The sequence below is a fragment of the Oncorhynchus clarkii genome, chromosome 8 (assembly GCF_045791955.1).
Source record: "Oncorhynchus clarkii lewisi isolate Uvic-CL-2024 chromosome 8, UVic_Ocla_1.0, whole genome shotgun sequence".
NCBI lineage: Eukaryota > Metazoa > Chordata > Actinopteri > Salmoniformes > Salmonidae > Oncorhynchus > Oncorhynchus clarkii.
Window position 1 is genome coordinate 22,939,482 of NC_092154.1, and position 26,784 is coordinate 22,966,265.

Below are 26,784 nucleotides of genomic sequence, written 5' to 3' on the forward strand. Positions count from 1 at the left end.
ATGGTTTTGTCTCACCAGGGGTGATGGTCGGATTCGCGTTTATCGTCGAAGGAATGAGCGTTACACCGAGGCATGTACTCTGGAGCGGGATCGATTTGGAAGTGGAGGGTCCGTCATGGTCTAGGGCGGTGTGTCACAGCATCATCGGACTGAGCTTGTTGTCATTGCAAGCAATCTCAACGCTGTGCGTTACAGGGAAGACTTCCTCCTCCCTCATGTGTTACCCATCCTGTAGGGTCATCCTGACATGACCCTCCAGCATGACAATGCCACCAGCCATACTGCTCGTTCTGTGCGTGATTTCCTGTAAGACAGGAATGTCAGTGTTCTGCCATTACCAAAGAATTGCCCGGATCTCAATCCCATTGAGTACGTCTAGGACCTGTTGGATCGGAGGGTAAGGGCTATTCCCACCAGAAATGTCCAGGAACTTGCAGGTGCCTTGGTGGAAGAGTGGGGTAACATCTCACAGCAAGAACTGGCTAATCTTGTGCAGTCCATGAGGAGGAGATGCACTGCAGTACTTAATGCAGCTGGTGGCCACACCAGATACTGACTGTTACTTTTAATTTTGACCCCCCCCCCCCCCCCCCCCCCTTTGTTCAGGGACACATTATTACATTTCTGTTAGTCACATGTCTGTGGAACTTGTTTAGTTTCTGTCTCAGTTGTTGAATCTTGTTATGTTCATACAAATATTTACACATGTTAAGTTTGCTGAAAATAAACTTTTGCCGGGTTTATCTGTCATGCACTAGGTAACCTAATTTTGTAATTTCCCCTCTCAGAACACCTTACCTGTCAATCATATCTGAGGCAAAATGAATGAGGGAAGGAGCCATTGCTGTAATTCTTGCAAAAGTAAATTGTAAGTAACTGAAAAGAGATGATTTAGTGAATTGCTCTACAACAAAAGTAGGTAGTTTTGTAAAGTTTGCAAAATCAAATCAAATTTATTTATATAGCCCTTCGTACATCAGCTGATATCTCAAAGTGCTGTACAGAAACCCAGCCTAAAACCCCAAACAGCAAGCAATGCAGGTGTAGAAGCACGGTGGCTAGGAAAAACTCCCTAGAAAGGCCAAAACCTAGGAAGAAACCTAGAGAGGAACCAGGCTATGTGGGGTGGCCAGTCCTCTTCTGGCTGTGCCGGGTGGAGATTATAACAAAACATGGTCAAGATGTTCAAATGTTCATAAATGACCAAAAGAGGACATGGGTCTCTATTAGCTGATAATTAACCACTAATATCGATTTTAGACACAGATCACAGATCATTTGTCATAAAAATGCTCTGAAACAAAAAATCTGAAACATTTTCATCTACTTTTATTTATTGCATAAACATGTTACTCAACACTTCTGTCTCTGCCTTTAATTTCTAGTAAGGTTTTTGAGATGTGTCTGTTTATGCATACAGAGTGATGTGACATCACAAAACATTATTGATTAGAATACAAATGCCTTATACAGTATAAAAAGGAGTTATGGATGAAAAATTCTACCACCAGGTGAGTGCGGTGGGGAGGAGCTGTAGCCTACTGTACAATACATCAAGAAAGAACTATGTATGTGAATGTACTAAAATCCCATTGACATACACAGCCTGACCTCTGCTCCATGTCCTTGTTAGGCCAATGATTGACTGACGAGTGAAATCTATTTGTCTTACTGACATGGCTAAAAAGACACAAAACGTATTGAACTGGTGAGTTTGTATACGCTGCTTGACAGTGCTCATCATGGACCTGTACAAAACAACGTTCTTGCTAGGCACTCTTTTATCTGCAGGTAAGATATAGCTGGCATCATTTTACGTGTTGGAAGTTGAAGTGAACTGAAGGATTCCCACACAGTGTTTATTCACAAATTAGTCCTTCTATCTGTTCCCTTAAGTTGTTTGCTAGGTACCTGTGTCTACGAAGTTACTTCACGTGTGCTTAATTCTTCAACATAATCATTTTGTAAGATTATCTTCTGTCAAACCTTATAACTGAACCAGTTAGTTTAATTACATTGGATGTATTGTTCTTAGTTACAATGTATTACAGTGTATTGTAATTACTTATCTATTAGCCTTTATTTAGGGATAGGTTTACTGCTGTAGTGGATGTACACTACAGTGGAAGAATGAGTAACTGCAATACTTGTTACACGGTACACAGTAATAAGAACAATGTAAAGTGTTGAAACACTGTTTATCACATTAACGCTTCTATGTATTTTTCTTACTTGTAAATTGTTTTGAAATAACTTGTTTTTTTTTGTCTGTAGTGTATGTCCACTCCAGAAATCACTCATCTGTCAATAGACCTTCATGTTGTAACCTCTATGTTAGTGGTCTGTAACAGCAGTTTATACCTAGAACCATTGGGTTTAAGCATTGCATCACAGAGAAAGTGTAGGCAAACAGGGCCCGGTCATTTTTTCAGTCATACTCAGTATTTGTTATCTGTTTGTCCTTCTAGTCAGTGCGGTTGTCCTGGAGGAATATGCAAAAACAGAGGGAGCCTGGATTCTCTCTTTGGTGAAGAGGGAGTATTCAGTAGGCACAGTCCTAGAATGTGCTATCAAGTGTAACATTGAAACAGCTTTCACTTGCAGGTATCATTATGCTTATGGTCATTAATAGTAATAATGAATTTATTTTGGGGAAATGATTTCATAGTCAAAATGAATTCTGAAATGTTTCTTGGTAGGTCCTTCATGTACGTTGAAAAGGATCAAGAATGTTTGACAATACCAGCAAATGGCAAAATAGAGTCTGTTCTGAGAAGAACCAGCACTTCTCTATATGAAAAGAAAGGCAAGTCCTAATGTTGTTCTGATTTTTCTTGATAAGTAGCTACAGATTTTCCCTTGTTAAAAATGTATCAACCCATACAAAAATGTCCATTCATGTATTACAAATATTAGAATACAAATGAGTTTCATGCGACTGTATTGGTCAACATTATTTTTGGTTAATATTTAGCTAACTTTTGTGGAATGTCCAGAAAGAGGTTTGGACTGTGTCAGTAAACAAACCTAAGAGTTGAAGCAGATTATCTAAACAAGAGAGTCCAATCAGTCCTTCAGTGGGAGGCACATAGGGTATATCAAATTCCATACTGACCATATATGATAACATCTCAGATAGTAAAAGCCTGATGATGCTTTTTAATTACCCAAGGGGGGCATTTGGTACACTGCTGAACTTGCTCAATAAAAAGTCAAAGATTACTAACCAATCAACCCACCTACTACTGTTGAGACATCTTATTCTCTGTCTTTACAGAGTACTTGATGGAGTGTGTAAATGGAATCGGTATGGACTACAGAGGAACAAAGTCCAAAACAAACTCAGGGAAGACTTGCCAGAGATGGGCATCGAAATATCCACACAAGCCTAAGTATGCTCTGCCACAACTTGCACCAGATCCGGCGCCAGAACGAATCAGTTGGACAGGCCTTTGATTTCAATAAGCTGGCACGTTTTTAAACGGGACTTGCGCGTTCACAATTGTTTTTAATTGCTGTAATAGTAACGACCATAGGCAACTCGTGAGTTTCAAGTTTGGGGAAATTTACAACTTATCCTACCATTTCTACCAATCTGCGTGCCAGTAATGTATATGTATATGCGCATTTTCGTGTAACCGTTTCATTTCAATAATAACGTTTTACTTTCTCAAAATCATTGTCACGTGGTTAATCATAAAAATATGAAGTAAAATCATAATCTAAAAGTTAAAATTCAATTATGGCGAGAGCACTAGTCTCTGCCATTTCGACACATTGATACTCTGTGATCCATTGGCGGCTAAAGAAACAAGAGCATAGAACTCAGAGATGCCGCAGTAGGCCTAGAACTTCCATCGTCAACCAAGTAAAATAAATAGGCCTAAAGTCAACAGATAAAAACAGTAGAAAATATCCTGATACAAATTCCTGTTCTTTCAATCATATTCATCTCTCTAATCTGCCTGTCTACCTCCCTTTCTATCTGTCTTGAGCTATTGCTAGTGAAGTGCAACAATGTATTAAACCATCACTTGGTCAGTCCCGGAGCTTTCGCTAGCGAACTTGCAACATTGTATATATCCACTAGCCTATTCCGGGCCCTCTGAGTTTCCTGGGCCAGTGAGTTCGGGACAGAAAGCTGTTTTTAATGACGTTTACTCTGGATACATGGGATATATTTTGCTCTTTCACACCAAGGCTTGGTGATTGGGCGTGTTGGAAAGATTTTTCAAATACTGAGGAACTATCAGTTGCAATGCATGTATAGAAAAAAACAGACTTCGTTGAGTTGAGTGAGGCGAATAAAAAAATGGTGGTGTATGTGGTGAGTTAAGCCAATCAGAAATCAGACATTGTCAAATGGGCACTTTCCTACATATTCATGCATTCTGGAGAGAGACGCAACATATCTTCGCCACACCCCCTTCTCCTTTTCTTGATGCAACATTTTAAATTATACTCAAAGCAAATTATGTTAACATATTTTAGACGCTTTTCACTGACAGCCGCAACTCAATCAGCTAGACCTATTGCCACGCCCACTACCCAAATTCCCGGCAACCCAAATGTTTAAATAAGATAACGAAACTCTGGCTCCCTGGTATTTTGAGTTATTTTATTTAGAGATGAGTAATTATATAATTTAGGCGAAACATCCATTTACTTTCGGGCAACCCTGCAACATAGCATCCTAGCAGTCCACTGTGCACCCGTCGACTTTGGTTTCCAACCAGGGTTGCCAGGTCAAATTCAAATTTCTAAAACAATGACAACTCATAACTTGCTAAAAAGGCCTGAAAACATTTTACAGCAAGAGAGTAGTTACCATATCTACACAAAAACCCATTTTCCATAACGTTATCGAGACAATTAAGAAGGAATATCATAGTAACTTGTAATGTTAGAAGCAAAATTCAGGTTTCCTCAAAATAATAATTATTGCAAGCTATGACATGACTTAATTTAGGAATTTTAATATGTGACAAGAGAAAAGATGATTCGCCCTTAATTAATAAACTCGCCAGATCATTTTCCATCAATGGATGTCGATTTAAGGGGAAGGGAGTATAGTATATGGCCAATACACCACGGCTAATGGCTGATCTTAACACGACGCAACACAGAGTGCCTGGATATATTGGCCATATACCACAAACCCCCAGGGTGACATATTGCTATTATAAACTGGTTACCAATGTAATTAGAACAGCAAAAAGTAATGTATTTTCATACACGTGGTGTATGGTCTGATATACCACGGCCTTCAACTAATCAGCATTCAGGGCTTGAACCAGGTTTATAATTGTAAATAAATCCCTTTGCACATGTGCATGATTATAGATAAATCTGACAGGAGAGTTTGAGTGATGAAAGTTGGACAGAGGATCTTGAAATCGATGATCAAGAAAAACTTGGATGAATAAAAAAAACTAAATGTTGGGCTATTTTCTGGCTGTTATAAATGGCCCATTTTCAAGAATGACTTGTCATTTCAATAGGTATAGGCAGGGGCGCCGTATGGGGGTGGGGTGGGGGGGGGGTGTGACTGTAAAAAAAATCAATATTAAATTATTAACCTATCATCATTAATATAATATTTTATTTACAATGTACTAATAAAACTAACGGTTTATAAAAAAGATATAAAAAAATAAACATTTGTTGGCAAAATTAAACATCCAGAGAGCCTCTGTATTGCTGAGAACAGACTGAGAATAAGATATATCTCAAAGTAATGGCTGGATTGCCATAAACTTTGTGCACAATCAAGACCCCAAGTGGAAGAAACCTATTGATTTGGTGACGACTTGACCTTTCCTCTAGCGCCACTATCAGGCCTTTTCGTTTCCATTTCCATTTTGTTTTCCATTTCCACTTTTACAGCTGCTTATTTTCTAGTTGGTATGTACGTATACTTAGTTCACAAATCTGCTGCTGATTTTATTATATTGTTTGTTATATCATTCTATAGATGATAATGTTAATTCATTTTAATTGAAGAGGTACATTTAAGTTATATTTATTTTAAGTTATTCATTAATGTTAAGAGAATTTTCTATTCTAGAATTTGACCATTAAAATGACATTTAGACTGTAAAAGATGGCCTTCAGCACATTTCTTATAGAGGGTATCAGTTTTGCATCAAATAGTGAATTCCACTGTATGCAGAATGTTGCATGCATGTCTGCACAGTGTTATATTTTCACAGCTCACTGTCAGTAAATATCGTACAATAAATATTGGACTACAAGAGAGTTCCAAGCCTGCAAAGGTAGAGTTATTTAAAGCTTTGAATGGGTTGATTGGGTTCTGTAAGTGTGTGCTTACAGCAGCAATTGGTGTAGCTGCAGGGTTGTTGGGGCCTGTGGTGGTGGGGCCTAATGTGATATATTTTCATTGTGCACAAAATCCCTGGCAGCGCCCATGGGTATGAGCTACAGACTAAAATCGATTTTTTTTTTTGCCATAGTTTGCTAAAATAAAGGCAGGTAGCCTATAGCCCCTGATAGACCTATATCTCATTTCAGATAGTCTTCAGTAGCCTAGACAAGATGTAGACAAGATGTAAACTGAACAATTTAGCCGCTTGCTTAGTTCAAATTAACAGACTAATTTATTCAACATAAATAGCGAGGCGATTTCGCAATAAGAAGTGCTTGAAGTGCTTGTTTCCAGTGTTTATTATTTGAATTTGTTTACCGTCAATCTAATGCGTTGATAATAACACAAGGCTACAACAACAATAAACTGAAGGTATAGGCTATAAATTGGTTTGTCAGCTCCGGGTAGGCTACATAAGTGGCACACATTGATTTGCAATGACTCCAGTGATATCATAATTTCAACATATATATTGTATCAAATGGTAGCCTACAGTGACATTACCATTAATAGGCTACCTGATGGGCAACAGAGGCAAATGTATAATTCTCCACATTTGGCCTAATGTCCGTTTCAATTAGGTATTTTTCCTATAAAAAATAACCACAAGAGGGAGTTCCATAACTTCCATTTCAAATTTCCAATCGGGGAGCCCCCGAGACCAAAGACTGAGCATGCATAAAGCACTGCCGGCCAAACCCTCTCCTACCCGGACGACGCTGGGCTAATTGTGCGCCGCCTCATGGGTTTCCCGGTCGCGGTCGAAATATATGTATATTTAAGAGAAATGCCTTGGCGGGCGCGGTGCAATTTAGAAATAGCCCAAAAACCTGCAACATCGTTTTCAAAGTAGCCCAATTAGGTAGAAAACCGCGAACATGGCAACACTGCTTCCAAGTCACAAAATACTGAAACCAGAGAGCTCTATATAATGACGAGATAATCATGTCTCCACCTTAACAATGGGAAAGTGAGATACCTAGTCAGTTGTACTACTGAATTGCATTCGTCTTCCGTATTTAACCCAACCCCTCTGAATCAGAGAGGTGCGGGGGGCTGCCATAATCCAGACAGCATCGGATGAATGGTCAACACTTACTTCGCTTTAACTGAGATTGATGAGTCTTCCTGTTGGCGCACGTTTCGGTCAAATAAATGATCAATATTTCACATTTTTTATTTAATATTTTTATTTGGACGGGCAAGGGGGTACATTAGATTGGGCCAGGCCATCAATAGCTGTCCCTGACTTGTACAATATTTCTCATATTCCTATTAAGTATTTTATATCCATAATATGGACAACCCGAAGATTAAAACAAAAATGAGTTGTAAACGTTTTGTATAATTTTTTGCCTACAGTTTTGAAAGTAGTGGAACATAATTACAAATAATTTTTAGACTTCAACTTGACCACAAGAACCCCAAACAGATATAATACTTAACTAAATCATTTCAAACCTTGCTATCAAAACTTGCTTACATTTGTATCCCTTCGGAAAGTATTCAGACCCCTTGACTTTTTCAAAATTTTGTTAGGATACAGCCTTATTCTAAAATTGATTAAATTGTATTTATTCCTCATCAATCTACATAGAATACCCCATAATAACAAATTACATTTTTGCAAGTTTATAAAATACAGAAATATCACATTTACATACATATTCAGACCCTTTACTCAGTAATTTGTTGAAGCACATTTAGCAGCGATTACAGCCTTGAGTCTTCTTGGGTATGACACTACAAGTTTGGCACACCTGTATTTGGTGAGCTTCCCCCATTCTTCTCTGCAGATCCCCTCAAGCTCTGTCCAGTTGGATGGGGAGAATTAGTGCACAGCTATTTTCAGGTCTCTTCAGAGATCGGGTTTAAGTCTGGGCTCTGGCTGGGCCACTCAAGGACACCCAGAGACCTATCCTGAAACCAATCCTGCATTGTGTTGGCTGTGTGCTTAGGGTCGTTGTCCTGTTGGAAAGTGAACCTTCGCCCCAGTCTGAGGTCCTGAGCGTTCTGGAGCAGGTTTTCATCAAGGATCTGTCTGTACTTTTCTCCGTTCATCTTTGCCTCGATTCTGACTAGTATCTCAGTCACTGCCGCTAAAAAGGCCTGATTGTTGGAGTGCTGCAGAGATGGTTGTCCTTCTGTAAGATTATCCCATCTCCAAAGAGGAACTCTAGAGCTCTGTCAGAGTGACCATCGGGTTCTTGGTCACCAGCCTGACCAAGACCCTTCTCCCCTAATTGCTCAGTTTGGGGGGGGGGGGGGGGTGGCCAGTTCTAGGAAGAGTCTTGGTGGTTCCAAACTTCTTCCATTTAAGAATGATGGAGGCCACCCTGTTCTTGGGGACCTTCAGTGCTGAAGAAATGTTTTGGTACCCTTCCCCAGATCTTAGCCTCGACACAATCCTGTCTGAGAGCTCTACGGACAATTCCTTTGACCTCATGGCTTGGTTTTTGCTCTGACAGGTACTGTCAACTGTAGGACCTTATATAGACAGGTGTGTGACTTTCCAAATCATGTCCAATCATTTGAATCTTTCACAGGTTGATCCAATCAAGTTGTTGAAACATCTCAAGGATGATCAATGGAAACAGGATGCACCTGAGCTCAATTTCGAGTCTCATAGCAAAGGGTGTGAATACTTATGTAAATAAGGTATTTCTGTTTTTATTTTTAATACATTTGCACTCAAAAAAAAACTGTTTTCACTTTGTCATTATTGGGTATTGTGCGTAGATTGCTGAGGATGTTTTATTTATTGAATCCATTTTAGAATAAGACTGTTACGTAACAATATGTGGAAAAAGTAAAGGGGTCTGAATACTTTCCGAAGGCACTGTATCTAGGGTTGGGAAGGGAGGATATATTACTGGAAACTTTGAGTTTACCAGTAAACTACCATAATTTTCATGTCTTTCAAGGATTTTGTGTAATCTATCACAAGACATCTTGTGGCCTTATCACATGTAAAATATATGAAATAATTAAATAACATACAAAAAATATATCTACAGTACCAGTCAAAAGTGTGGACACACCTACTCATTCAAGGGTTTTTCTTTATTTGTACTATTTCCTACATTGTAGAATAATAGTGAAGACATCAACACTATCAAATAACATTTATGGAATCATGTACTAGCCAAAAAAGTGTTAAACAAATCAAAATATATTTGAGATTCTTCAATGTTGCCACCTTTGCCTTGATGGCAGCTTTAAACACTCTTGGCATTGCATTTAATTGAATGCATTTCAATTAACAGGTGTGCCTTGTTAAAAGTTCATTTGTGGAATTTCTTTCCTTCTTAATGCGTTTGAGCCAATCAGTTATGTTGTGACAAGGTTGGGTTGGTATACAGAAGATATCCCTATTTGGTAAAATACCAAATCCATATTATGGCAAGAACAGCTCAAATAAGCAAAGAGAAACAACAGTCCAACGTTACTTGAAGACATAAAGGTCAGTCAATCCTGAAAATTACAAGAACTTTGAATGTTTCATCAAGTGCAGTCTCAAAAACCATCAAGAGTTATGATGAAACTGGCTCTCATGAGGACTGCCACAAGAAAGGAGGACCCATAGTTACCTCTGCTGCAGAGGATAAGTTCATTATAGTTACCAGCCTAAGAAATTGCAGCCCAAATAAATGCTTCATAGAGTTCAAGTAATATACACATCTCAACATCAACTATTCAGAGGAGACTGCATGAATAAGGCCTTCATGGTTGAATTGCTGCAAAGAAACCACTACTAAAAGAGACCAATAATAAGAAGAGACTTACTTGGGCAAAGAAACACGAGCAATGTACATTAGACTGGTTGAAGTCTGTCCTTTGGTCTGATGATTCCAAATTTGCGATTTTTGGTTCCAACTGAAGTGTCTTTATGAGATGCAGAATAGGTGAATGGATGATCTCCACATGTGTGGTTCCCACCGTGAAGCATGAAGGAGGAGGTGTGATGGTATGGGGGTGCTTTGCTGGTGAAACTGTCAGTGATTTATTTAGAATTAAAGGCACACTTAACAAGCATGGCTACCACAGCATTCTGCAGCGATACGCCTTTCCATCTGGTTTGGGACAATCATTTGTTTTTCAACAGGACAATGACCCAACACACCCCCAGGCTGTGTAAGGGCTATTTGACCAAGACAGAGAGTGATGGAGTGCTGCTTCAGATGACCTGGCCTCCACAATAACTCAACCTCAACCCAATTGAGATGGTTTGGGATGAGTTGGACCGCAAAGTGAAGGAAATGCAGCCAACAAGTGCTCAGCATATGTGGGAACTCCTTGAAGACTGTTGAAAAAGCATTCCAGGTGAAGCTGGTTGAGAGAATGCCAAGAGTGTGCAAAGCTTTCATCAAGGCAAAGGGTGGTTACTTTGAAGTAAAAATGAAGAAAAACCCTTGAATTTGTAGCTGTGTCCAAACTTTTATTGTATATAGAATGACAAAGCTGTAAAACATTATCTTACATATAAACCATCAATTTAGTGAATATAATTTGTGTTTAATATGAGTGTTTCAGCATTAAATACCCTTAACACACTTTGATTTATTTTACTATGTCAATATGTATTTGTTGTCAATGTTTTGAGGTCAAACTGGTGGCAGTTGTGAAAAAAGTAAATAGTTGGAAGAGGTAATTGAAAATTGAAAATAATGCCATTGTTGATTAGATGCTTTGTTCCATTAATTATGCTATTTTCTCTTGAACCATATGGGCTATCTACTAGAAACTCGTAGACAGATATACACAGATGTAAAAAAAAAAATGAATAGTCTATATACATACACATTTTTGAAGTTACTCAAGTATAAATTACCAAAAGTTATGATAGTTTGCCATTTATTTTCTGTTAATTACCAAAACGACTGAAGATTCCAGTTAACTTTGGTAAATTACCGATAGCCTTGCAACCCTACATATATCGCTCTACTATCCACGAGAATACTGTAGAACAGATTTCCAAAATTAAAATCACTTGGAGCTGATTTGCTGGTGTTTTTAGTCTGTTATGTCCAACAATAGAAAAAAAAAATTTGCTCAGAAAACTTGGAGGGACAAATCAAATCACCCACATCCTGCAACAACAAAAAAAATCAAATTCATACAATATGTTATGAATTTGTAAGTGCTTAAGATCCTGTTCAATCTCTTAAGTAACTTGTGAGGCTAGATTTCTTAACACCTAAATTAAATCCACGTTATCTTTGTGAATGTCTCTTACAGCATGACTCCATCAACACACCCCAAAGCCGACCTGGAGTCCAACTTCTGCAGAAACCCTGATGGGGACAGCAAAGGTCCATGGTGCTACACAACAGACCCTGACACCAGATGGGAGACCTGCAATGTCCAGAACTGCAGCGGTACCCTCAATATCTTGTTATGTCCCAATAAGCTAATGAAACAGCTGTTGTCATGTTGGCACAAAAGTTAAGATTTCAAAAACACTAAATTACTATCTATATTTAACAAAGAGTTGACTACTTTTTTTAGTCACTCGCTCATCATGACAGTTCAATTAAAAAAATGCAGTGGATGTAATTTGGAAGTGTTTTATTTCTAAAGTGCTGTGGTTTGGTCCATAGAGGAATGTATGCACTGCAGTGGTAAGAACTACAGGGGAAAGATCTCCACCACTGAGAATGGCTACACCTGCCAGCACTGGAACGCCCAGAAACCTCACAACCATGGCTACATTCCCAGCGCGTAATAGGCTCTCTCTCTCTCCCTCTCTCTCTCTCAGTAATATCTGTGTAATAACTCTGACTGTGAGCTCCAAACATATTGGGACAGTGACACATTTTGTATTGTTTTGTACTCCAGCCCTATCGATTTTGAAATTATACAACGACTATGAGGTTAACGTTTAATTTGAGGGTATTTCCATCCATATCGGGTGAACTGTTTAGAAATTACAGCACTTTTTGTACATAGTCCCTCCATTTTAGGGGACCAAAAGTATTGTGTATTAAAGTAGTCAAAAGTCTTTGGTCCTATATTCATACCATGCAAAGACTAAATCAATCTTGTGACTTTACAAATTTGTTGGATGAATTTGGCGTTTGTTTTGGTTGTGTTTCAGATTATTTTGTGTCCAATTGAAAAGAATGCTAAATGTATTGTGTCATTTTGTAGTCACTTGTATTGTAAATAAGAATAGAATGTTTCTAAACACTTATTCATTCATGTGGATTATTATGATTATAGATAATCCTGAATTAATTGTGAATAATGATAAGTGAGCAAAGTTACAGATACACAAATATTAGCATGTCTTGGGGGAATGATATTTGTGCGGGTGTAACTTTCTCCTAGGCCGTCATTGAAAATAAGAATTTGTTCTTAACTGACTTGCCTAGTTAAATAAAAATTTACAAAAACTGCTTTAATTTCTAAACTGCTTTAATTTCACCCGTTAAGGATGAAAATACCCTCAAATGTAAGTTTATAATCTGCACTTGAACCTCATAATTTCAAATCCAAAGTGCCGGAGTACAAAAAAACAAAAATGTGTCACTGTCCCAATACTTTTGGGCTCACTGTATATGTCTAACCATGTGCTCCTTCATCTCATCTCTCCCCCACCCCCCACCCTCCCTGTCTCTCCAGTCTCCTTGAGAAGTACCTGGAGGAAAATTACTGTAGGAACCCAGACGGAGACCCCAGACCCTGGTGTTTCACCACCAGCCCCTCCAAACGCTGGGACTTCTGCTCTATCCCTCGCTGCAGTGAGCTATCATAGATATACAACACTATTACTAGTATATTGTCTATGGCTTTCGTAACCTGGACCCTTTCTACTCCATACTAGCGACCCTGTCATCCCATTTATTATTTTCATCTTGTATCTCTTTTGTCTCCCATGACCTCTGTTTCCCCTGCTCTTTCACATAAATATAAACAATTGAATTAAAACATGAGTTTACTAACTCCCAGGGAGTTTTCCTCACTCTTTCCCTCTCCCCTAGCCTCTGACCCTCCCAGGGTGGTGGAGGAGCTCACCTGTGCCACAGGCGACGGCAGTGCCTACAGGGGAACCATCGGAGTGACAGCATCTGGGAAAGCCTGTCAGGTCTGGGCAACTCAGACGCCCCAACAGCACAACAGAACTCCAGACAACTACCCATGCAAGTAAGATAGACCCACGAGATTGGGCAACTTGTTTTTACTCAATCAAGAACCAAACGTTGCGTTTGTCAGTGTAGTAGATCAGTGTTTTAATGTCTTATAAATACAGGCTGACTGTGATTTAACCAATATGTGTGGTTGTTTGTGCTCCTGTCAGAGGCCTGGAACTGAACTACTGCAGGAACCCAGACCATGAGAAGATGCCCTGGTGCTTTACTACAGACCCAGAGACGCGCTGGGAGTACTGCAAGGTGCCTAGCTGTGGAGATGTTCCTGGACCAGGTCACTTGACACTGCAGCATGATGATGATGATAATGAAGATTACATTGATGATGTTTAATGCACTGGATTTATATAGCTTTCCCAAATGCTAAAATCACTATATACTAACTACATAGCGAAACTCATGTCATCCACTAGCAATCCATACAGCCTACATTTTTCACCAAAATTCATATTTAATTTGGTTGATGTGGCTCATATTGTTTTTAAACCTCAGATTACGCAGCTCCCCCTCCAGCTGAGGAAGACTGCTATGTGGGCGACGGGACCGACTATCGTGGTATGGTGACAGAGACCATCAGTGGGAAGAGATGCCAGTCCTGGAGCTCGATGACACCTCACAGTCACAATAAGACACCGCAGGTCTTCCCTAAAGCGTGAGGCCTAGAGCATAGTCAAATAATCTCTAACCACTGGGCAAAAACTGGTTGAATCTACGTTGTTTCCACGTCATTTCAAACTACAAAATCTATGGGATGACACTTAATCAACGTGGAAAACTGATTAGATTTGCAAAAAGTCATAAACATAAGGGCATTTAGAACTTGTGTAAATCAAAACTAGATGTTGAACTGATTGATGTCTGTGTCAAGTGGGCAATGTATATCTCTAGCTTTATCTCTGTCTTCTACTATCTAGTCATTAAAAGCCAAACAATGTAATATGTCATCTTCAGTGTCTGAGGACATTATGTCTTTTATATGTGCTTCACAGCGATTTGAGAAGAAACCTGTGTAGGAACCCTGATGGCGACCGTGCACCATGGTGCTACACCACTGACCCCTCTGTTCGTTGGGAGTTCTGCAGTGTGAATAGATGCCCAACTGCTCCCAAGCCTACTCCTAAACCTGACAAACATGATCAGCCCGAACCAAAACCCTCCCAGGCACCATCAGACGACAGCAGAGGTAATCTATCCATCCTTTCATCAGTGCTTGGGAAGCTATTTTGAAAATATACAGTGATCTCCAAAAGTATTGCGTCGGTGACACATATTTTGTTGTTTTGGCTCTGTACTCCAGCAATTTGGATTTGAAATGATAAAATGATTGAGGTTAAAGTGCAGACTGTCAGCTTTATTTTGAGAGCATTTTCATCCATATCTGGTGAACCGTTTAGAAATTACAGCACTTTTTGTACATAGTCCCCCTATTTTTGGGGACCTAAAGTATTCACTTATGTGTGTATTAAGGTAGTAAAATGTCAAGTATTTGGTCCCGTATTCCTAGCATGCAATGACTACATTAAGCTTGTGACTATACAAACTTGTTAGATGCATTTGCTGTTTATTTTGGTTGTGTTTACGATTATTTTGTGCCCAATATTAATTAATGGTAAAAAATATATTGTGTCATTTTGAAGTCACTTTTATTGTAAATATGAATAGAATATGTTTCTAAACACTTCTACATGAATGTGGATGCTACCATTATAAAATATAATCCTGAATGAATCATGAATAATGATGAGCGAGAAAGTTAGACAAGAATCATGCCACCAAGACATGCTAACCTCTCACCATTACGATAACAGAAGAGGTAAGCATTTCTTGGGGGGGGGGGGGGGGGATGATATTTATACCTCTGTAGCCTTCTCACTCATCATTATTCACGATTCATTCAGCATTATCCATAATCATAGTAGTATCCACATTAATTAATTGACAAGAAAAAGTTGAAACATCTTGAGTCAAAAAGTATTCAACCCCTTTGTTATGGCAAGCCTAAATCAGTTCAGAAGTAACAATGTGCTAAAAGCTGCAATATGTAACTTTTTGGGCGATCCAAACAAATTCAAAACAAACATGAGTTATAGATCTGTCATTGTCATTGAAAGCAAGTCTAAGAAGCGGTATGTATATATGTTCTATGTGCGCTATTTCTATGCTTCCCGTTCTTACATTTCGTTTTTGCTTCTTTTACTTTCGGTTTTGTACACCAGCTTCAAACAGCTGAACAATATAATGTGTTTGCTTTTGGAAAATATATTTCACAGCAGTTTAGATGGTACAATGATTATTTACACTATACTTGCTTATTTTGTCAAATTAACAAAAATTAGGCTTAACTATTAGAATTTTAGCAACCAGGAAATGCTGGTGCAATTTCTGCATAGTGCATCTTTAACATGTCTCATAATAAGTTGCTTGGACTCACTCTGTGTGCAATAATAGTGTTTAACATGATTTTTGAATGACTACCTCATCTCTGTACCACACACATACAATAACCTGTTAGGTCCCTTAGTCGAGCAGTGAATTTCAAACACAGATTCAACCACAAAGAACAGGGAGGTTTTCCAATGCCTCGCAAAGGTCACCTATTGGTACATGGGTAAAAATATAAAAAGCAGACAATGAATACCCCTTTGAGCATGGTGAAGTTACACTTTAGATGGTGTATCAATACTCAGGGATTTCACCATGACTTTAAAACAGTTACAGAGTTTAATGGCTGTGATAAGAGAACTGAGGATGGATTAATAATATTGTTGTTACTCCACAAAACAAACCTAATTGACAGTGAAAAGAAGGTCTGTACAGAAGAAAAATATTCCAAAACATGCATCCTGTTTGCAACAAGGCACTAAAGTCATACTGCAAAATATTTGTCAAGGCAATTCACTTTTTGTCCTGAATACAAAGTGTTATGTTTGGGGCAAATCAAATAGAATACATTACTGAGTACCACTCTCCATATTTTCAAGCATAGTGGTGGCTGCATCATGTTATGGGTATGCTTGTAATTGTTAAGGACTGGGGATAAAAAAATTACAGAATGGAGCTAAGCACAAGCAAAATCCTAGTGGAAAACTTGGTTCAGTCTGCTTTTTACCAGACACTAGGAGATGAATTCACCTTTCAGCAGGACAATAACCTAAAACAGGAGGACAAATCTACACTGGAGTTGGTAACCAACAAGACAGTAAATGTTCCTGAGTGGCCAAGTTACAGTTTAGACTTAAAGCTGCTTGAAAATCTATGGTAAGACTTGAAAATGGTTGTCTAGCAATGATCAACAACCAATTTGACAGATAATTTTGAAAATAATAATGAGCAAATATTGTACAACCCAGGGGTGCAAAGCTCTTAGAGATTTACCCCGAAAGACTCACAGCTGTAATTGCTGGCAAAGGCGATTCTAACATGTATTAACTCAGGTGTGTGAATACTTATGGAGATAAGATATTTTTGTATTTAATTTTCAATACATTTGCAAAAATGTCTAAAATGTCTAAAATCGTATTTTCAATGTCTAAAAACATATTCATTTTGAATACAGGCTGTAACACAACAAAATGTGGAAGAAGTCAAGGGGTATGAATACTTTATGAAGGCACTGCAAATCTGAAATGCCATAGACTACAATTCACTTTAGGTTCATTTACTACCAGAATGTGTAATTTAGCCTATTTAACACAAAAACTATGTTTCAAGTGAGAATTAGGCAGGGCTGATCCCGAAAAAGAAAGGAAAGTATTGCTTACTTTACCCACATTTTATTTTAGACAAAAAATAAGTGTGTGTAGTTCCAGTAGTTAGCTACACCTCTACATAAAAATATAGTAATTAATTACTGAAAACACTACCTAGATTAGAATTCAGTTCAACATTTATTAATTCACCCTACATTGTCAATGTTGAGGGAAGAAATGTTATCCCTGGTATTGTTTTCTGTTGACTGGCTTTCAGATTGCAAGGTGGGCAACGGGGGGACATACAGGGGTCCTACTTCCATGACCATGTTGGGTGTCACCTGTCAGAGTTGGAGTGCCCAGAGCCCCCATCAGCACGCCAGCTTCACCCCTGAATCCCACCCTGACAAAGGCATGGAGTCCAATGTAAGTTCAAGGAGTCTTCTTATAAGACATATTTAAATCATGTCAGATGATACTGCAAAAGTATTGCATATGACAGACATTTGGGAAGATGTACTTACATTTATTCAGCGCCCCTTTTCACTTTTAGAATTGTAGAAACCCTGACAATGATGTGAATGGACCATGGTGCTACACCACAGACAGAAACCAGAAATGGGACTACTGCCAAATCCCAGATTGCGGTATGTGGACTACTGTGACCAGGGTGCAAATTGTTGGGGAGCCAGGGGGGCTCAGCTCCTCTGAATGAGACATTAGCTCTACTAAATACAACAAAGTCAACATTTGGGGGGTGTCTAAATAATGCTAATTTAACCATTCTCCTTTTTTAAATGCAGTGGTAAATACACTGCTCAAAAAAATAAAGGGAACACTTAAACAACACAATGTAACTCCAAGTCAATCACACTTCTGTGAAATCAAACTGTCCACTTAGGAAGCAACACTGATTGACAATACATTTCACATGCTGTCGTGCAAATAGAATAGACAACAGGTGGAAATTATATGCAATTAGCAAGACACCCCCAACAAAGGAGTGGTTCTGCAGGTGGTAACCACAGACCACTTCTCAGTTCCTATGCTTCCTGGCTGATGTTTTGGTCACTTTTGAATGCTGGCGGTGCTTTCACTCTAGTGGTAGCATGAGACGGAGTCTACAACCCACACAAGTGGCTCAGGTAGTGCAGCTCATCCAGGATGGCACATCAATGCAAGCTGTGGCAAGAAGGTTTGCTGTGTCTGTCAGCGTAGTGTCCAGAGCATGGAGGCGCTACCAGGAGACAGGCCAGTACATCAGGAGACGTGGAGGAGGCCGTAGGAGGGCAACAACCCAGCAGCAGGACCGCTACCTCTGCCTTTGTGCAAGGACGAGCAGGAGGAGCACTGCCAGAGCCCTGCAAAATGACCTCCAGCAGGCCACAAATGTGCATGTGTCTGCTCAAACGGTCAGAAACAGACTCCATGAGGGTGGTATGAGGGCCCGACGTCCACAGGTGGGGGTTGTGCTTACAGCCCAACACCGTGCAGGACGTTTGGCATTTGCCAGAGAACACCAAGATTGGCAAATTCACCACCACCCTGTGTTCTTCACAGATGAAAGCAGGTTCACACTGAGCACGTGACAGACGTGACAGAGTCTGGAGACGCCGTGGAGAACGTTCTGCTGCCTGCAACATCCTCCAGCATGACCGGTTCGGCGGTGGGTCAGTCATGGTGTGGGGTGGCATTTCTTTGGGGGGCCGCACAGCCCTCCATGTGCTCGCCAGAGGTAGCCTGACTGCCATTAGGTACCGAGATGAGATCCTCAGACCTCTTGTGAGACCATATGCTGGTGCGGTTGGCCCTGGGTTCCTCCTAATGCAAGACAATGCTAGACCTAATGTGGCTGGAATGTGTCAGCAGTTCCTGCAAGAGGAAGGCATTGATGCTATGGACTGGCCCGCCCGTTTCCCAGACCTGAATCCATTTGAGCACATCTGGGACATCATGTCTCGCTCCATCCACCAACGCCACATTGCACCACAGACTGTCCATGAGTTGGCGGATGCTTTAGTCCAGGTCTGGGAGGAGATCCCTCAGGAGACCATCCGCCACCTCATCAGGAGCATGCCCAGGCGTTGTAGGGAGGTCATACAGGCATGTGGAGGCCACACACACTACTGAGCCTCATTTTGACTTGTTTTAAGGACATTACATCAAAGTTGGATCAGCCTGTAGTGTGGTTTTCCACTTTAATTTTGAGTGTCACTCCAAATCCAGACCTCCATGGGTTGATACATTTGATTTCCATTGATAATTTTTGTGTGATTTTGTTGTCAGCACATTCAACTATGTAAAGAAAAAAGTATTTAATAAGAATATTTCATTCATTCAGATCTAGGATGTGTTATTTTAGTGTTCCCTTTATTTTTTTGATCAGTGTATGTTTTACAGTGGTAAATATGAAAATAAAAGCTTTCAAATGAAACAAACACCCCCACCTCTCTGTCATGGTTTAAACCATTTATTTCTACGTGGCTGCACAAACCTCCCTGTCCACAGCACTGTTCACTCAGTAGTGCTGAATTTTGGCCATTGCTGAGCTCCTTTTAAAAGCATAGATTTTCCTTTGCACTTGCTCATTTTCGCCATTTGTTTGCCATGCCTTTATTCCAATGCATTAGATTTATCCGTTGATTTATCGTTTGGTTTTGTCAGTCAGCTGTTTAGAGCACTCATTGCGGTGTTCTCTGAGCCGTCCTGGCCAGAAGAAGTAGACCATTTATTTAGCTTTATTCTTTTCTATCAATATTTGTTTTCTTTCCTGGATCAGCTGATGATGGTTGCCAATATTACTAGACAACTAGCCTACAGCTAGACACCAATCTGCATCCAACCCATCCAACATTAATGACAGTAGACCTATAGTTGACTCTTTTGGTTAGAAGCATTACATTTTGCAATGGCATAGGCCTACATTATTTTGGATTTGTGTGCCCATGAGAACGGTTTTCATGGCAAAACATAATTACATTTTACGTAGGCATAGTTATACTTACAGTGCATTTTCCGAGATCTCCAAGATCCAGGAATCGTACTGGATTTAAGTTCAATGTTCTAATTCAATTGTTAAATGCTTAATAATTACAAATAACACTGTCATAAATGTAATTCATGAAAGGAAAGAAATGTAGTGTTTTATGTCACATGGTCTATGAAGACTCCAAGCATTCAACTCATGAATTATGACCAGCTCATGAACTAAGACATAATCATGTTTTGATTTAACTCTTGTGTTCATGTGTGTAAAATTGCCTCGGCTGAGAGGGCAGGCTACCAGCAGTGGTGTAGGCCTAGTGGAATGTATGTGCAGCTAAATGCAGTTTAACCACCCTTTTCAGAAAAATGCAGTGAAAGTATAGGGAGCGTTCTTTTTTTCACGTGACTGGAAATCAGAGTTTACCCACCAAGTATTTTTTTACCACTACACCACTGGCTACAGAAAGGCCTATTTGAAGTGCATAGTACTAGACCTACACATTGTAGCCTAGTTTAGTAAATTGACCCTGTGTGTTAGGGTGACCGTCCAGTTTTTCCTGGGACAGTTTCAGCCCCATTTCAGGAGTCCCGACTTTTCAGGCTACCAAAAAAGTACATTTGCCAGCAAGCCGTTCAATTAATGTAGGCCTACTCAATGGCAATCACTGAATGTCACGTTCTGACCTTTATTTCCTTTGTTTTGTCATTATTTAGTATGGTCAGGGCGTCAGTTGGGGTGGGCAGTCTGTTTGTTTTTCTATGATTTGGGGATTTCTATGTTTCGGCCTAGTATGGTTCTCAATCAGAGGCAGGTGTCATTAGTTGTCTCTGATTGAGAATCATACTTAGGTAGCCTGGGTTTCACTGTGTGTTTGTGGGTGTTTGTTTCCGTGTCTGTGGTTTTCACCACACGGTACTGTTTTGGGTTTCGTTCATTCCACGTTTATTGTTTTTGTATTCAGTAGTTCATGTGTACTATTTCTTATTAAAAGAACCATGGACACTTACCACGCCGCATATTGGTCCTCCGATCCTTTTCGCCTCTCCTCTTCGGAAGAAGAGGAGGAAATCCCTTACATAGGCACAACTTTTGGTGTTTTGTAAACAGATGTGTATTTCCGTTTCTATTATTTTGGAGTGGAGGAACATGCACAGGTAGCCATCTTTTTGAAGTGATTTGTTTGACAATCAGATTATAGCATCATTAATGGTTGTGTTCATGCCACATTAAAAGCTAATACATTTTTACCTTAAATTACTTCTTTATTATAGACCCATAAAAAATATTGTGCACCCAATAACCCCCCTACCCCCCACCCCGAATGTCACGGCGTAATTCGCACTCTGATTGTGAGTGACAGTTTCTGTTAATCATTATACAAATGGCTGTTGTTATAACACAGTTGCTTTAACCAGATGTACTGTATGTGGTCACTGTATGTATATCTGCCTGCATTCTATCTGGTCTACATTGTAGAATTCACAAATAAAAGTGTATTTTTGGTCTCTAGCTGGCTTGAAATGTGGGCAGCCTGTTACAAAGCCCAGGAGGTGTTTCGGTCGCATCGTTGGAGGTTGTGTATCCAAACCCCACTCATGGCCCTGGCAGATCAGCCTCAGGACTAAGTATGGAGGATAGCATCCCATTCCCTTTCATGAATCTCATTAACATATTGATAATTACATACAATAAGACAAAACAATATCTCACAGAGAACTTACTCACTTACCCTTCTGTCTGTCCCTCTGCAGCACTGGCGTCCATTTCTGTGGAGGAACTCTGATTGCCCCTCAGTGGGTTCTCACTGCTGTCCACTGCCTGGAGAGGTGAGAGAGCAGCCCTCATCAGTGCCCGTATGAGGCTTACTACTCACTAAACCTATACCAACCAGAAGGGAAGTTATACATACTGTGTAGTAGTGGCCAATGTTTCCTCAAATTATTTTTGGCTTTAAGCAAATTTCATGTCTGCTGAGTGCAAACATGAACATTGTGAAAATCCTGTGCTGACACTGACGCTGTAACTGCTTTAAGTTACTGTGGCCAAGTAGGCTACTGTGGCTATTTGATTATAATGTAGACCTACCAGAGTGGCCTACCATCAAAAACAATGGCGAAAAATGCATCACATAACGTTTTAAGATGGAAATAGTTGTTCTATCGTTCAGCCTACAGTAGCAGCCTATGTGTGGTGTTCAATGTAGGCCTACATTCCATCAGACTTTTGGGAGAACAAAAACATGAAGGGCTTGACGTTAACCTGTTTATTCACTTGTCATTCAGACAAGGAGGTGACTGAAAATGTTGTGTTGTTTGATGCAAGAAACCACTTTACAATTTTTTTAATTTGTATTATTCCCATACCATTATTACAGAGAATCAGACAAATGATGCTACCCTCTGCCTACTGGCTACTTATCTTATTCAAGTCTGTCTGAAAATACAACACTGCCCCTTTAAGACATAAAACAATCTCTTTACTTGACTTGCTTTTCAAAGATGTCTAGAAATGCACACGTTTTGTGCTCTTGTAGGAAGCAACCAATCACCCATTGTTGACAAGAAATTAGCTTTATCTGGCGTAATATCTCACTAACTAGCAAATAGTATGAACAAATGTGTACAGGTGGCTACATATAGCTCTCGCTTGATCTCAGAACAAGTGACAGCTCATGACAGCTCATGCTGTCCAATTCAAAGGGAATGGCACCGATCCATATATGGCCATGGCTATTTGCATAAAGGCCTCCTGCATAATGGCCTCCTGCAGATCTGATTGGTTATGGGTCTGACAGGTGTTGCATGGTCAATCCGATGTCTGCATGGTCAATCCGATGTCTGCATTGGCCATACAGCATTTACGGTGATATTGCCTCAGCAGAAGTCAGGTCATTGCGCTTTGCCGAGCTTTGCCGAGCAGTCCAGAGCTGTTGTGAAAGAAGTTGTCAAGGAAGTGAGTTTGTGTTTATGCAGGACCTCCCACCCTCACCTATAGTACCGTCAACCAATAATGTCAATCTGGAGCTATATGGAGCCCCACTGCAATTTGGTACAGAGATCAAGGGCTCCCGAGTGGCGCAGCGGTCTAAGGCACTGCATCTCAGTGCTAGAGGCGTCACTACATACCCTGGTTTGATTCCAGGCTATATCACAACCGAACGTAATTGGGAGTCCCATAGGGATGCGCACAATGGGCCCAGCATCGTCCGGGTTAGGGTTTTTACGGGGTAGGCCGCCATTGTAAATACGAATTTGTCCTAACTGACTTGCCTAGTTAAATAAAGGTTAAATAAATACAATTACATTTGGCATCTACGTGCCTCAGGAGGTTCAGGAAGCTCCGCTATTGCGTCACACCATCCATATGGAGCCTCCGACCACATTGTCGGATCAAGGCTCTGAGTCGTGCATGTCAGTGCAATAGAATCCTATGCCAATGTGATTTGCATACGATAAAATATATTACACAGTTTGTTTGCATAGTTCATTTTGTTTCGGTATGTTACATTGAAAGTTGCCAATATTGCGTGAGTGTTAGCCTCCTACACAGAAGAAAAACAGCATTACTGTTTAGTCATGTTTACTGCGAGGCCTAATTATGGATTACATACAAGTACATCTGTCTGTGTGTGTGTGTGTATATCAGCTCAAAGAGGCCATCTGCCTACATGGTTGTATTGGGAACGCATACAGAGGGAGCAAATGAACCGTCCAAGCAGGAGCGTAAGCTGGAGAAACTGATCCTGGGACCTGGCAAAACAGACATTGCACTTCTGAAGCTAGAGAGGTGAGTGAGGCCATTTCATTGTCTTTAAAAAAACACAATATAATGTTTTATATGTTTCTTGCTGTTTGGAGGTCCGAAGCTGTAAAAAGACTTGTGTGATTGATTTGCAGCCCTGCAATCATAAATGACAAGGTTTTACCAGCATGCTTACCTGAGAAGGATTATGTGGTACCACCTGGAACAGAGTGCTATGTGACAGGATGGGGAGAGACACAAGGTTCAAGAGTCATGCATGTTTTTTCCCCTCATGGTTGCTCTCATAACATGATACAAAATTAAGTTATTCTTCTGTCCAGGACTCCATTACTTTGTTGATGCAAATATACCAATAATGTTTTTATATTTTCCGACATGAAACATTGATCTTTGTGTTTGTAGGAACTGGTGGAGAAGGGCTCCTCAAGGAGACGGGTTTCCCTGTTATAGAAAATAAAGTGTGTAATCGTCCAGCCTACCTGAACAACAGAATCAAGGACCATGAGATGTGTGCTGGGAACATTGAAGGGGGAGCAGACAGTTGCCAGGTATGCATTGATGTTGTGTTTCTCTTGTCCAGACGCTGTTTTTGTTTAGTTTCATGTTTATTTTTATTAAACCCTCAACCTGTACTTGCTTCCCAATTCCCAGCGTCTGTCGTCTCAAGGCCTTTACTGTTACGCCCTGATCGGTTTCACCTGTCTTTGTGTTTCACCCGTCTTTTGTCTCCACCCCCCCCCTACAGGTGTCGCCCATCTTCCCCATTATCCCCTGTGTATTTATACTTGTGTTCTCTGTTTGTCTGTTGCCAGTTCGTTTTGTTCGTAGAACCTACCAGCATTTTGTTTCCCTGCTCCCGCCTGTTCCTTGCTCCTGTTTTCTAGTTTCCCGGTTCTGACCGTTCTACCTGCCTGTTGTCCTGTACCTTTGCCCCACTACTCTGGATTACCGACCTCTGCCTGACCTGACCCTGAGCCTGCCTGCTGTCCTGTACCTTACACCCTCTCTGGATTATTGACCCCTGCTTGCTTTGTTTGACCTGTCGTTTGCCTGCCCCTGATTGAGGAATAAACTTTTGTTTCTTCAACACTGTCTGCACCTGGGTCATACCTTAAAACATGATAGTTACAATAAGACCTTCTTCCAGTCTTCAGTAGTCCACTGGCAATGCTTCATGGCCCAGGCAAGCCTCTTTTTCTTATTTTGCCATCTTAGCAATGGCTTTCTTACTGCCACTCGACATGTCAAACCTGCAGCTCGAAGTCTTCGCTTCACAGTTGAAACTAAGACTTGCTTCGACCAGTGTTAAGCTGTGCTTGAAGCTGTTGTCTTGTGAGCCGCCTCACACGCAAGCTTTTCTCTCAGAAACTTGTCTTCTGATTCTGTTGTGGCTTTTTCTGTCAGACCTCTTCCTGTCAGTTTCCAAGTGCCTTTTGATGGTGTAGGAAACTGTACTCACTGACACCTTGGCTTTCGTTGCAATTTCTCTAAAGGAAAGACTTACACTTTTTATGGGTTATAGGGGTCTGTCTTCATTTAATTTCCTTTTTCTCACCATTATGATAGCAATATACAGTGGGGCAAAAATGTATTTAGTCAGCCACCAATTGTGCAAGTTCTCCCACTTAAAAAGATGAGAGAGGCCTGTAATTTTCATCATAGGTACACTTCAACAATGATAGACAAAATGAGAAAAAAAATCCAGAAAATCACATTGTAGGATTTTTAATGAATTTATTTGCAAATTATGGTGGAAAAATAAGTATTTGGTCACCTACAAACAAGCAAGATTTCTGGCTCTCACAATGTGATTTTTGTTTTGTCTGTCATAGTTGAAGTGTACCTATGATGAAAATTACAGGCCTCTCATCTTTTTAAGTGGGAGAACTTGCACAATTGGTGGCTGGCTAAATACTTTTTTTGCCCCACTGTACTGCCCCACTGTCCTGTAGTACAATACTGTCCAAATAATGCTTAAGAGGGTGTAGTAACAGTCTGTTCCAACACTGCTTTTATACAGACAGAAGGATTGTAATTAATCAACAAAAGTTGTGACACCTGTAGGAATTGTTAGCATCAACTTTCAAGGCTGAAATTACTTCCATTGCTGCAGAACAGCTGTAAGTTGTTAACCCATTACTTGTTCCCTGAGAAATGCCTTTTTTTTAAAACTCTGAAATGTACATTCTTTTTCAGTTTTTTGTAACTGAAACTTTTATTTTTAACCTCTGGCAGTTTACCGCTTACCTTTTGTACCATTTCAGGTTATTCACTGGACTTGAACTGCTTAAAAAAAAGTCTATAGTGTACATGCTCAGCAACAACTAGTAATCATTCAATTTCAGTAAGGACTGTGTGATTGGTTGTATACTGCAGTTTCCACAATGAGTTTAAGTTGACTGCATTGGAGTGATGATGATCATGTTGGTGATGATGTTTTTGACTTCTTCCAGGGTGACAGTGGCGGCCCTTTGGTGTGCCATGCTCAGAACACCTTTGTTCTCCAGGGAGTGACATCTTGGGGTCTGGGCTGTGCTAACGCCATGAAGCCAGGAGTGTACGTCAGAGTATCGAAGTTTACGGATTGGATTAACAGTCAGATAAAGATGAATTCTTAACCCTCTACTATACATCCATAATCTCGAGGAATGGATCATTTGAGCCCTAAATGTAGTTTTAGTAAGACTTGAAAGTACAAATTAAATACCTGTCGTCAGTGATTTCTTCCGAAATTGCAAGGTTCATTGTTTTTGTTTAGAAAATAAAATAAAATAATTCTATTGATAAGCAATCCAATTATATTCTAGCCTG

At 40.0% G+C, this 26,784-nt stretch overlaps 1 protein-coding gene across 1 annotated transcript; it reads left to right on the forward strand.

Annotated features, from left to right (window-relative positions):
• The first annotated feature begins 1,502 nt into the window (after nt 1–1,502).
• LOC139415117 (plasminogen-like) lies at nt 1,503–26,757 on the forward strand. The gene is made up of 19 exons (XM_071162963.1): nt 1,503–1,791; nt 2,469–2,604; nt 2,700–2,806; nt 3,278–3,392; nt 11,624–11,763; nt 11,986–12,106; nt 13,010–13,128; nt 13,369–13,531; nt 13,686–13,810; nt 14,029–14,188; nt 14,526–14,719; nt 17,503–17,651; nt 17,779–17,872; nt 21,722–21,836; nt 21,963–22,037; nt 23,857–23,997; nt 24,108–24,214; nt 24,376–24,521; nt 26,427–26,757. Exons 1-19 carry the CDS (start codon nt 1,743–1,745, stop codon nt 26,589–26,591), a joined length of 2,421 nt encoding a protein of 806 aa, XP_071019064.1. The 5' UTR covers nt 1,503–1,742; the 3' UTR covers nt 26,592–26,757.
• Nucleotides 26,758–26,784: the final 27 nt, after the last annotated feature.